This window comes from Lactuca saligna, chromosome 6 (genome assembly GCF_052625555.1).
Source record: "Lactuca saligna cultivar CGN05327 chromosome 6, ASM5262555v1, whole genome shotgun sequence".
In the NCBI taxonomy this organism is placed as follows: Eukaryota; Viridiplantae; Streptophyta; class Magnoliopsida; order Asterales; family Asteraceae; genus Lactuca; species Lactuca saligna.
Window position 1 is genome coordinate 4645289 of NC_136422.1, and position 13212 is coordinate 4658500.

Sequence of the window (13212 nt, forward strand, 5' to 3'; positions counted from 1 at the left end):
TATTAGTGTCTATACACAAACCATAAGAATAAGCCAAAAAATAGGTCGGATAATGATAAGCCCCAGAGTCTATTGTTGAAGGGCAAAAAGGGCAATTGAGTAATTCCTTATTGTTATGCTGATTTTTGGCCAAGAGGTATTTTGGTCTTTTTTTTAGATCGTCAGTTAACGAGTTTGTAGCCAATCATGGGTGGGAAAATTTTGTTACGGGAGACAACAATTGTGCTTAGAATGCCTGTGATATACAACAATCAACCAATGAAGATTACTCACCTGTAATCACCAAGTGAAAGAGTCAAATTTTTTTCAACTTCATACAAACTGGTAGCAGCAGCAACAACCCCATTCACAACTATAATTCGATAGATTATTCATAACATGATGCCCTAATAAGAATAATGTAGAAAGTTCAATGTTATTAGCTACATCTCTCAACAGTAGATCTATCATCTATGTGCCCAAGAAAGCCATGGTTGGAATCACCGCCTTCTTTGTTTAATCCATCTCCTGTAACATAAAATCATCAATATTTATTAGTTGCTTATTAACGTTATTTATTTATTAAAAAATAAATAAAAGATTTCTTTATCAAGATTTTTGTGGAATAAATGGTTACCCTGGAAAGTTGGTGCAAGAATGTCATCCCAATACAAAACAGTTTTAACTACCGTAAACCTCGTAAGCAAGCAAGCAAATAATCTCATACACGAATCTCAAACTAGCCCCCACCTAACACATAAGATAATTATCTCTAATTAAGATTTAAATCATGACTCTAAATAAACTAAGTTATTCTCTCTCTCTCAAACTCTTGGAATGGGTAAAAGACTATTTTACCCCTCCATGGTCTCTATAATCACTGCCTTAACCAAACCTTAAAGTCAACATAAGTCAACACTTAAGTCAACAGTCCATATTGATCTAACTCGCCAAGTACATCTATGTGACTCTCCGAGTCCCCATTGTTCCTTCAGCAATGTTGCAAAAACCTAACTTAACTCATCAAGTTGTTTTATCAGCTTGCCGAGTTACCCATGTCCAGACTCATCGGGGAAAACCCTAGCTAACTCGTCGAGTCAGCTCGTTGAATCGGCAAGTCCATTCAGTCCATGTGCTCATTCAGAAGTCTTAAGGCATATATTATGACCCCAAACTCTAGATCTGGCTCCCTAAGGCTCGAATGTCATGTAAAGTTGCGAGATTTATACGTCCATGCCTGACATATTAATCTCATAATGTTAATACAAGCTCCAACAAAGGTTACATGCACAATTTTTTTGCCTCTAGCTCAATAAAGTTTAGGTCTTTGGGCTTATTAGGCCACCTTCTGTCCAGATTTGAGGTTTCAACCTCAAGACATGCTCAGGTGACTCAATACCACCAAAATGGATGGAAGACATATCCTAAAAACTCCTTAACTCAAAATCTCATAAGGAAATGATCAAGTTTGCATCTTTTTACTTCCAACTGAATCAAACTCCTGCAAAACGTCTAGATCCAAAAGCATTCTCTTGATCCAAGCTTCAAACTCTCTTATTCTCTTTCAAAGTATCACAAAAACACTCAAGTCTTAGCCCTCCCTCTCTCTTTCTCAACTCACTATGGCCGATTAGGGTTTCACACAGGGGGGTTGGGTGGCTGGTGAGGCGGAAATGAGGGCTTAAGGCCTTTTAAATAGGTCTCAAACCGTGAAGAATTAGGGTTTCCACACAGCGCCAACTCGCTGAGTTGGTCTCTCCGACTCATCGAGTTGGTTATAAAACCCATGTGGCTAAATCGACTCTACTCGATGAGTTAGGGCATCCACTTGTCGAGTCACTTAATTAACTCGAAAATAAATATATAAATATTATACCTGGGAGTCGGAATGTTACAATTCTCCCCTAATAGAATCAGACTTCGCCCTCGAAGTCATTGTCAAGAAATAACTATGGATATTGCTTGCGCATCTCGGACTCCGGCTCCTAAGTCCACTCGGATCCCTTTCGATGTTGCCGCTGAACTTGGAATAGGGGCACCTCTTTATTCCTTGGAACCTTCACCTTCTGATCCAATATCGCTATCGGCCTCTCAATATAATTCAGGCTCGCATCCACCAGAATGTCCTCTAATAGTACCACCGTCGTCTCATCAGTTACACACTTCCTCAACTGAGATACACGGAAGGTGTTATAAATCTGACTCAACTCTACAGGTAGCTCTAACCGGTAATCTACCTTACCTACTATGGCGGTCACTCTGAAACAACCAACGTATTGGGGCCCAAACTTTCCCTATATCCTGAATCAAATCACTGCTTTGCATGGGGATACCTTCAGGAGGACAAAATCTGCGACTTGGAGCTCTAGCTCGGATCGTCACATATCTGGGTAACTCTTCTAGTAAGTCTGTGATGTTAGGAACCTCTGTCTGACCTGCTGAATCTGCTCTGACATCTTTAGTACTATCTCAGTGCCACCCATCACTTGCTGCCCTACCTCTCCCCAACAGATGGGAGTCCGACATCTCCTCCCATATAAGAGTTCAAAGGGAGGCATACCAATACTGGAATATTGGTTGTTGTTGTAAGAAAACTCAGCCAAGGGTAAATAGGTGTCCTAACTTCCTCCAATGTCCATAACACATGCATGTAGCATATCCTCGAGCGTCTGAATCGTCCACTCACTCTGCCCGTCTATCTGCGGGTGGTATATAGTACTAAAATGCAACCAAGTACCCAACTCCTCAAGAAGTTTCTTCCAGGACCTGGAAGTAAAGCACACATCCCGATCTGACACTATCAAGGTCAGCACTCCATGTCGTGCTACCACCCCCTTCACATAAATCTCGGCTAATTTCTCTATAAAAAGAGCTTTCACTAATAGGAAGGAAGTGAGCACTCTTCGTCAACCGGCCTACAATCACCCATATCGCGTCAACCCCACGTACAGTCCTCAGTAGCTTGGTGATAAAATCCATAGAAATCTGTTCCCATTTCCAATGGGGAATGTCTAGAGATTGTAATGGGCCATGTGGATGCTGGTGCTCCGCCTTAACCCAACAACAGGTCAGCACCTCTCAACTACCCATGCTATATCCCTCTTCGTATAGGGCCACTAGTAATCTCTCTTTGGATCCAAATACATCTTAGTGGCCCCTGCTGGATCGAGAATCTCGATCTATGTGCCTCCTCCATCAATACACGACGAGCTCCACCTGCATAGGGCACCCAAATCCGCCGTCGAAAAGTCATAAGACCATGACTATCCATCTCAAACTTAGAAAACCTACCTAATCACCTGCTCCCTCTTGCAGTTCTCCGGTCTCACGGCCTCCACCTAGGCCTCTCGAATGGTATCTAAAACTGGAGTCATCATTGTCATCCTCATACACACATCTCGGATCGGAGCACTCGCTGCTCTGCGGCTCAGGGTGTCGGTTACCACATTAGCCTTGCGCAGATGATATAAGATCTCGCAGTCATAGTCTTTCACTACGTCCAACCACCTCCTCTGTCTCATATTCAGGTTGGGTTGATCCATAAGGTACTTCAGGCTCTTGTGGTCCGTATATATGGTACACTGGACCCCATACAGATAGTGACCCTAGATCTTGAGGGCGAACACCACCGCCCCCAACTCCAAATCATGGGTGGGATAGCTCGTCTCATGAGGCTTCATGTACCTTAATGCATATGCTATCATGTGCCCCCTCTGCATAAATACCGCACCCATCCCGGATATAGAAGCATCACAATAAACTAAAAAGTCCTCCACTCCCTCGGGAAAGGCTAGCATTGGGGCTTCGCACAATCTCTGGCAAAGGGTCTCGAATGAGGCCTGCTGCTTGGGCTCCCAAGCAAAAGTGACACCCTTTCGGGTCAACCTGGTGAGAGGGACGATAATCTTGGAGAAATCTCTAATAAACCTTCGATATTAATCGACTAAACCCAAAAAACTCTTTATCTCGGTCGGGGATCTCGGCACCTCCCATCTCATAACCGCCTCAATCTTAACCGGGTCAACCAATATCCCATTCTGATTAACGAGGTGTCCTAGGAAATGGACCTCTCGTAACCAGAAATCACACTTGGAGAATTTGGCATAAAGCCTCTCCATCCTCAATACTCCAAGAATCTCCCTAAGATGCTCCTCATGTTGCTATTTGGATCTTGAATACACTAGAATATTGTCGTTAAACACGATCACTGATCGATCCAACATATGCCTGCACACCCGGTTCATGAGATCCATGAACGTTGTCGGTGCGTTGGTGAGTTCGAAATGCATCACCGCAAACTTTTAGTGCCTATAGCGAGTCCTAAAGGCCGTCTTCTGGATATCCTCATCTAAAACTCTCATATGATGATACCTAGATCTTAAATCAATCTTAGAGAACCAATACGCCCCCTGCAACTGATCGAACAAATCGTCGATCCTCGGTAGTGGATAACGGTTCTTGATCATCAACTTGTTCAACTCCCGATAATCAATACACATCCAGTGTGAACTACTCGGTCTGATAAAACCCTTCCCCAACAGATTCTGGAGCTGTGAGGATAACTCCTGCATCTCTGGTGGCACAAGACGATAAGGTGCCTTGGCAATAGGCGCCGCTCCCGGAGCCAAATCAATTTGAAACTCCACCTGCCTCTCGGGAAGCACACCCGGGAAACTCCTTGGGAAAAACATCCAGAAACTCGTGCACTATCGAAACCTCAGTGATAGAACTCGGCCTCTCTGTAGCAACCCGTGTATCCATCACATATGACAAAAAGCCCATACAACCTCGTTGTAGACTTTGTCTCGCTATGGAAGCAGTGTAGAAGGCTAGTCCAAATCTGGTACCCTCGCCATACACCGTAAGCTCTCCCCCACTAGGGTTTCGTGTAGTCACCATCTGATGCTCATAGTTGATCATAGCTCCAAATCGACTTAACCAGTCCATACCCACTATGACACAGACATCACCCATCGTGATCGGTACCAGGTGTATCGGGAACTCAACATCAAAGATCGCTAGTACACACCCCCGAACTGCATCAGTAGCAAAAACCGTATGCTCTTCGGCTATGGAAACCCTCAGAGGTCGACTCAACGCCTCACATCGGATACTGATGTGACGACTAAAGGCTAAAGACACGAAGGATCGACTCGCACCCGAGTCAAATAATACCAAAGTAGATATAGAACTCACAAGAAAATTACCTATACACGACACAATATAAGCACAACATATCTCGAAATAACATAAATAAAGAATACGTACCAATCACGAAGAAAGGCTTTCCCACGAACCCTCGGTGTATCGGCCTTTGCTGGCCGATTCTCAGTAACACGTAAAGAAGGTGTAGATCCCTATGCCGATCCCTAAACGAGCTGAGGGCACTCGGCCTTCCGATCGCCGGTCTGGTTGTAGTGAAAGCAAACTGCAAACCCCTTGGTGCAATCCTTTGCCATGTGCCACTCTTTGAAACATTTGTAGAAAATCCCCACCCAACACGGTCTCTCGTGACTATTGATGCACTTGCCACAAGTGTGGTCCTTCTGGCCCCTAGTCCTCGTATCAGTGGGTTTAGCCCGCTTCATCACCGGCTGGGACTACACTGGTCTCTAATCCCTACCCTAAGACTCGTCATCCTCCCTGGTTTGTAACTCTAGCTCAATCTCCCTCTGCCTGGCATTGGTCTAAAGCTCGGACAATTTCCGGTATGATGAGTTCTCCATGAACTCTCGTATTTCCCTCCTCAGTATGTTTAGCTATCGGCTCACACAAGCCTGCTCGGTGGACACGTGCTAAGGTCAGAACAACGGCCTCTCGTGAAACATCCTCATAATCTCAGTCATTGACACTGACTTCTGCTTGAGAGATAAAAACTCCTGTGCCAAATGTTCCTTTTCCACCGGGGGAACATACTTATCTCGGAACAATTGAGTAAACCTTTCCCACGTCATTGCAACATGGTCTGTAGGAGTAAAACTAGTAATCACAAACTTCCACCAGTCCTTCGCCCTCGTACGAAGCTGGTTAAGTGCAAACCGAACTCTTAAATGATCAGGGCATGAACACGTATAAAATACCCATCGATATCATAGATCCATCTCATAGCAACAATCAGATCATGTGTCCCATCAAACTCTGGTGGCTTCGTTTTGCTGAACTACTAAAACAACAACGAGTCACCTCGCTGTGGCCTGGCAGCGGCGACACCTGTGGTGGCTGTAGCATCAGCCGCCTTAGTAACAGCAACATATTGCTCGTTAAATGTCTCAATCAGTGTGGTATTAATAGACCCAAACATCTCAGGTATCGCCTCTCGAATGGTTGCGGCCACGTCCTCATGAATCATCCTACGAATCTCATCATCACTAGTCCCACTGCTCCCTGGGTTGTGGCGTGTACCCACCATGATGTCTCTGAAACACAAGATAAAAATTATCAGAGGCTCGCTTGAGCATACTCACACTCGATCACTCGTACTTACTTGGTCTTTAGCATCCTAAGGATTCTTATTTGGGTTGCATACAGATCCGGTGCTTTCAGTAGTATAGGCCTAATACTACCTTCCACACCAACCTATAGTCACCCCAAGTCCTCTTCCTAGGATCCTAATTCGCAAGTACTCTATCTCTCACGAATAATAGACTACCCTCTCAGTAGACCTCTGATATGCTCATCTAGGCATCTCTCCTAGATTATCCCTCAACTCAGAACTCCCTCTAAGTGATTCCTGCTAAATACTTCTACTCAACATATACTCAAGGCAAATATCAAATAATAGTAACTCTTAGGCTAAGGCATCACATATTAGGCAACTCTAGCCCTATATATGAAATACCTAGCCTATTCTCTAGCATGCATCCCTAACATATCATAAATATTTCATAACATAAATAAGTAATGGTATTTTGGGAAATCACATTTTCAGGCTCTGACTGACTGTACACACTGCTCCAACTCGTTTTTCTCTTTAAACTCTTTCTCATTTTTTGAAATATCATTTCTTTTGAAAAATTTTCTCAAATCCTTAGTTTGAGTCCATACACACCCTTAGGTACATCCGAATCCCTCAAACCAAGGCTCTGATACAAACTTGTAACACCGTATATTTTCAAACAAAATTTTCATTTAAAATCACATAAATCTGATTAGCACAATCACAAAAATCCCCAAAATATCAAGTTATCAAAAACACATGTTCGAATATTGTTTACAACACAATCCAGTAGGGCTCGCAAATAAGTATCATAGAGAACCAACCAACATGTTACCAACCGAACCAATTATATTGGTAGCCAAGTTGTTTGGTAGCCAATATGCTTGACTGGTAATACCATGCCGATTAAGTAGTATTGGTACGGTAATGTTATGAAATTTTGAATACCACGGTTGTACCGTACCAACCAATATATATATATATATATATATATATATATATATATATATATATATCAATTCATAAATACAAAGAAATATGAGTTCTCATATCTTCATGTTTTAATTAGAATAAGAACTAACAAGTCTTAGAATCACTAAACTAACACATTGACCAGAAATTTCTTGATACTTATTTTGTGATGTGCACGAGATTGGTGATACATACACTAAAACTTAAAAATGAATACTAACTTCTCATTCCTTCTACTGTTTCCATTTGTTTCCTCTAGCAACTTACTAGGGGTGAACATCTTTTAATCCTTTTAGTGGTTTCCAAAAAAAATACTACCAAAAGCGAGTGAAGCAACGGTCAAATGTCTACAAATTCAACTTATATTCATGTATAGTACATATTAGTTAAAAATTTGGGTATGTACCAAATACCAATATGTACCAACCAAATTTGTTCGTAGCCAAATTAATTGGTACCAATATACTTGGTACGGTACTGGTTGCTAAAATCTTATACCAACTATAGTTGGTACGGTACACGGTTTAGAGAAAAAAAACTTGGTACCGTACCAATTTCACCCCTACAATCCAGGATCCTCCAAAACATATCTCCAACTCGTGTGTGTGTGTGTGTACAATCAAGTCGGTGGCATCCCGTGATCCTGAGAGGTACCTTAAACACATAACATGTATAACGGTAAGCACGAAGCTTAGTGAGTTCCCCAAAATACCACACATATCTCATTTACCTCTCATGACTATGCTCGAATAAGACCCTCCGGTCAATGTGTCTTAGTGGGACCCTCCGGTCCAACAACTCGAGTGGACCCTCCGTTCCTAACTTAGTAAGCTCAATATAATACACAGCACAAATCACAAAGACGTCATGCAAGATATCACAATACTCAATATGAACACATAAGACACTTCGGCCACACAAATATTACCACTATAGGTAAATATAGTGAAAACACTCACCTCGTAAGCACGCAAGTAAATAATCTCGTACACGAATCTCGAACTAGCCTCCGCCTAACACATAAGATAATTATCACTAATTAACATTTAAATCATGACTCTAAATAAACTAAGTTATTCTTTCTCTCAAACTTTTGGAATGGATAAAAGACCATTTTACCCATCCATGGTCCCCATAATCCCTGCCTTAACCAAGCCCTAAAGTCAACAAAACTCAACACTCGAGTCAACAATCCATGTTGACTTGACTCGCCGAGTGCATCTATGTGACTCGTCAAGTCCCATTTGTTCCTTCAGAGATGTCGCAAAAACCCAACTTAACTCGTTGAGTTACCTATGTCTAGACTTATCGGGGAAAGTCCTAGCCGACTCGTCAAGTCAGCTCGTTGACTTGGCGAGTCCATTCAGTCTATGTGCTTATTCTGACGTTTTAAGGTAGATCCATGACCCTAAACTCTAGATTTGGCTCCCTAAGGCTCGAATGTCACGTAAAGCTGCGAGCTTTACGTGCATGCATGGCATATTAATCTGATAATGTCAATACAAGCTCCAACAAAGATTACATGCACAAAAGTTTTGCCTCCAGCTCAATAAAGTTCGGGTCTTTGGGCTCATTAGACAACCTACAGTCTATATCTGAGGTTTCAACCTCAAGACATGCTCAGGTGACTCAATAACACCAAAATGGATGGAAGAAAAATCCTAAAATCTCCTTAATTCAAAATCTCATAAGGAAATGATCAAGTTTGCATCTTTTTACCACCAACTGAAGCAAACTCCTCCAAAACCTCTAGATCCAAAAGTCTCCTCATGATCCAAGCTTGAAACTCTCTTATTCTCTTTCAAAGTATCACAAAAACACTCAAGTCTTAGCCCTCTTTCTCTCTTAGCTCACTATAGACGATTAAGGTTTCACACAGGGGAGGTGGGTGACTGGTGAGACGGAAATGAGGGCTTAAGACCCTTTAAATAGGTCTCAAACCCCGAAGAATTAGGGTTTCCACACACAACGCCAACTCGCTGAGTTGGTCTCTCCGACTCGTTGAGTTGGTTGTAAAACCCACGTGGCTGAATCGAATCTACTCGATGAGTTGGGGCACCTACTCGTCGAGTCATTCAATTAACTTGAATATATATATATATATATATATATATATATATATATATATATATATATATATATATATATATATATATATATATATATATATATATATCTTGGAGTCAGGATGTTATAGAAATGTACTTATGTTTTTTTTTTTCACTAAAACTCTATTATCATTATTAGTGTTTTAACTAGTTTAACATGTTTATATTTATTTTTATTGTTTGGTAGGTAATGAAAAGTTGTGTTTAAAAAAACTCACTAGTCACTCGTAATATTATCATATTATGTAATTGGATAGAAGGATAAACAAAGACATACGTTTAAATGATTTCTTTTTTTGTTGTCATAGGCTTGAAAACTCTTATTTTGTTTTTGAGCTTAATGTTTATATGCGAGTCTTATGTTTGGGACACATTCGTACCATTAAGTAAACAAATTATTATTTTATATTAGTCGTGTTTGGTATTGTTTTCAACTTTTCATATTAGTAAAACGATAACATAGTCGGGTTATGAAAAAATTGATTATGCTCGTTTATCGTTTTGAAAGAAAAAACCATGATTCTTCAAATGTCAGTTAATTTCTAAAATCAAACTACATAATATTCACAAATTATCATTAATCAATTAAATCACTACCATCAATTTCCCTTGGCATAGACGTTGTAAATGCTCAAAGCATTTGAACACAACTTCCTCACGTTTTCATTCTTTTTAGCCACCTCCTCTACTTGACGAGTCTTCTTCCCAACACTAATGCTCTTTCCACACGTCTCTGCCGTCGTCATTGCAGCCAGAATCTGAACCCTCACGTCCGACTGATCAGGCCCTGTCAACAGTGCACTGGTCGCATCCGCCAGCATGTCCACGATGCTTGAGTAGCTCTGGCTGCAATCTGCCAGCGTTTCCTCTTCTATCGTGTCCTCCACAACGTCCTTCTCCTCTTCCTTTTGCCTCGTAATCTTTATCAACTCAGCTGTAGCCACTGCTTCACGCGATGCAGTCTGGAGTGCCACGAAGGTCGCCTGTTTCAAGTTCTTAATGTCGCCGATGGATTGAGCCTTGAGAACCGAAATGCAGAAGGCTTTCTCCATAGATGGTTCGCATGCCTTAGCAATCACGTCTGAAGTCACGGTTAGAGTTTGGTTTTCGATTGGGTGCATCACTGGATGAAGCCTCGCATACGCCCCAAGGAAGAGCGAAAAGAACACCAAGAAACATGTTGATGGACCCATGATGCTTGGTTTCTTAAGAATTATGAAAATTGGACTGTGGTACGGAAATTATTCTTGTTATAAGAATGAAGCTAAAATTACGGGGAGAATCTGGAAATTACTAAAGATAAGGGACTGGTATGGGGTGTAAGTAGATGAGGGACCTCCCATTGCGAGGAACATACGCCTAATGACCCGGTAATGTTTAGTGGTATGCGATAAGTACAACAATAGACCCTATACTTTGGCTTAAGTTGCAAATTAATCCTATCTAAACTATTTAATTACTATTTACTTGATATTATATAAGGTCAGCTAAATCTTTACATGCGATTTATTTAAGTTCAATTAAGTCTTTGCATGTGATATGGATCGAATTTGTATTAAGATTGTATTATAATCATAAAGTAAAGTTAGTGTTGTCTATCAAACCAAAAAGCTTCTTTTCCACACTATTTTCGACAACGTTTTCTTGTTTTCATTTTTTTTGGTTGATTGGTTTATATGGTTGCAACTTCTTCTTTCTCTGCTAGTATCTAACCAATCTAAATAAATTATGTTGTTGAAATTTAATTTTGTGATTTGATAACATATATATAATATGAGTAGTTAGAAAAAATAAGTACTAGCAACTAATATTAGCGATAGAAAATGTTCATCATTAATTACAATCGACGACGGATCCGATAGCGAATTATCAAAGATAGACACTTTTAAAGAAATCCAATAACGGACTACCCATGAATCAGGATATGTTTGTCGCTACTTAGGTGCTAGTTGTTTTTTTTTTTTGTTTTTTTTTAAAAAGAAAACATCTTCTAAACACTTATTGTTGTGCCGCGCAGCATATGCAGAACATTTGACCCTTTACAACTGTTTGTTTTTCAAAAGACTTCTGACTTAAAAATTGTTGCGCGTGTTCTGCATGGTATAGCACTTGATCATCTGTTTCAAACATCTTCACGCCTTATTTTAACTTATTGCAGCAGTCTGCAGAGGTAAACAAACAAAAATTTTATTATATGCTGCAGCCGTTTGGTCATCCTCTTCTACTACAGAGGGTTGCAGAGGTGGTCCGCAGATTTTAGACATTTTAACTTCGAAAAAATAAACGGCACCTGAGTTTCTAAATTAGTGAAAATTTTCTAAATTAGTGAAAAATCTAGATACATTTGTGTCCTTAGTTAGGTCGATAAGTTTAACCCCTATCATCGCTAGCTCTTTATTGCGTAACTATTGTGGCTAATATTTCTCTATGAATAATAATAATAATAATAATAATAATAATAATAATAATAATAATAATAATAATAATAATAATAAAAAAAACAAAATATGAATAAATAAACAAGATCAATATCGTTAGAGTTTGATCATTTCTCTCTCTCCCCTAACAAATTTTCCCTTCCTAAATCCCACTTATTTCCTCTCAACTATAAATTGACCTACATCCTTGTTTCCACTAGTCATCATCATCTATTTTGGTTATGCTACTCTGGTAATAGTTGCTTGCCCCGGTCTCATATCATATGGTTGCTCGTCTTCATCTACATCTTCTCACCTACTTGAATCTTCATTTTTTGTATCATAAAAAATTTATAATTTCATGATGATATTTTATATAAAAAGTAATCAGCTTTAATTTTGTTATTTTGAAATAAAAAGTTAAGTCTTTTAATTAAATTGATGTTCATTTATTACTATATTTATTGTAGTTATTATATTAAAATATTATGTGAAATTTATTAAAATTTAAAAACCCCATAAATATTTAGAAAAAAAAATTAATTTAAAAAAAATAACATTTAACAAATTGAATCAGAAGATATTAGAAGATAGAGATATATCAAAAGCATTCGTTTATTTCAAATTACAATTTCTACCCTTAATTTATGATCCATACTTAACAATTTATCTATACATATCAATTCACTTTATTAAATCAATTTCTAAAAACTCTATATTTAGCCCCTCAACTTTTATAAATTTATAATTATTATTTTGTTTATTTATTTTATTTATTTATTTTTAGTTTTTCTACAATTCCGCCTTTAATTTAAATTTCTTATATATATATATATATATATATATATATATATATATATATATATATATATATATATATATATATAGTCGATTTTCATTTTTTGTACATGGGTTGTCGGTTAGATATTACAATATGTTATTACTTGTTAAAATACTATGATTTTTATATGTTTATTGCTATAAAGTTTATCATTGTTTTAAAAAACTTTAGTTTATATAATTAATTCATTACACGTTAGGGTATAAGGGCATTTTTTCCGGTTCGTCATGGGCATTTGAGTCCTCAAGACCAATCCTGATAATTAAGCACTCAAAATATGTTATTACTAACTATTAAGTGAAATCCAGGGACAACTTGTAAGCAATGGAAATATAAGCTCAATAGTTAAAGTTATAATGAACTTCCTGATTGAATAAACTACATAATGCTTTTAAATAAACAAATATATGCTTGGAATGATTATTGTGCAATAGATAATGAGAATGATAAAGCGTGTTC

The 13212-nt window shown here is 38.9% G+C and overlaps 1 protein-coding gene across 1 annotated transcript; it reads right to left on the minus strand.

Moving 5' to 3' along the window:
• Positions 1-10094: 10094 nt before the first annotated feature.
• Positions 10095-10688, minus strand: LOC145002265 (uncharacterized). Its single transcript, XM_078961565.1, has one exon. It carries the CDS (start codon positions 10686-10688, stop codon positions 10095-10097), a length of 594 nt encoding a protein of 197 aa, XP_078817691.1.
• Positions 10689-13212: the final 2524 nt, after the last annotated feature.

Coding starts and splice junctions, on each gene's coding strand:
- LOC145002265 (XM_078961565.1), bottom strand. CDS start 10,688: ATGGGTCCATCAACATGTTTCTTGGTGTTCTTTTCGCTCTTCCTTGGG.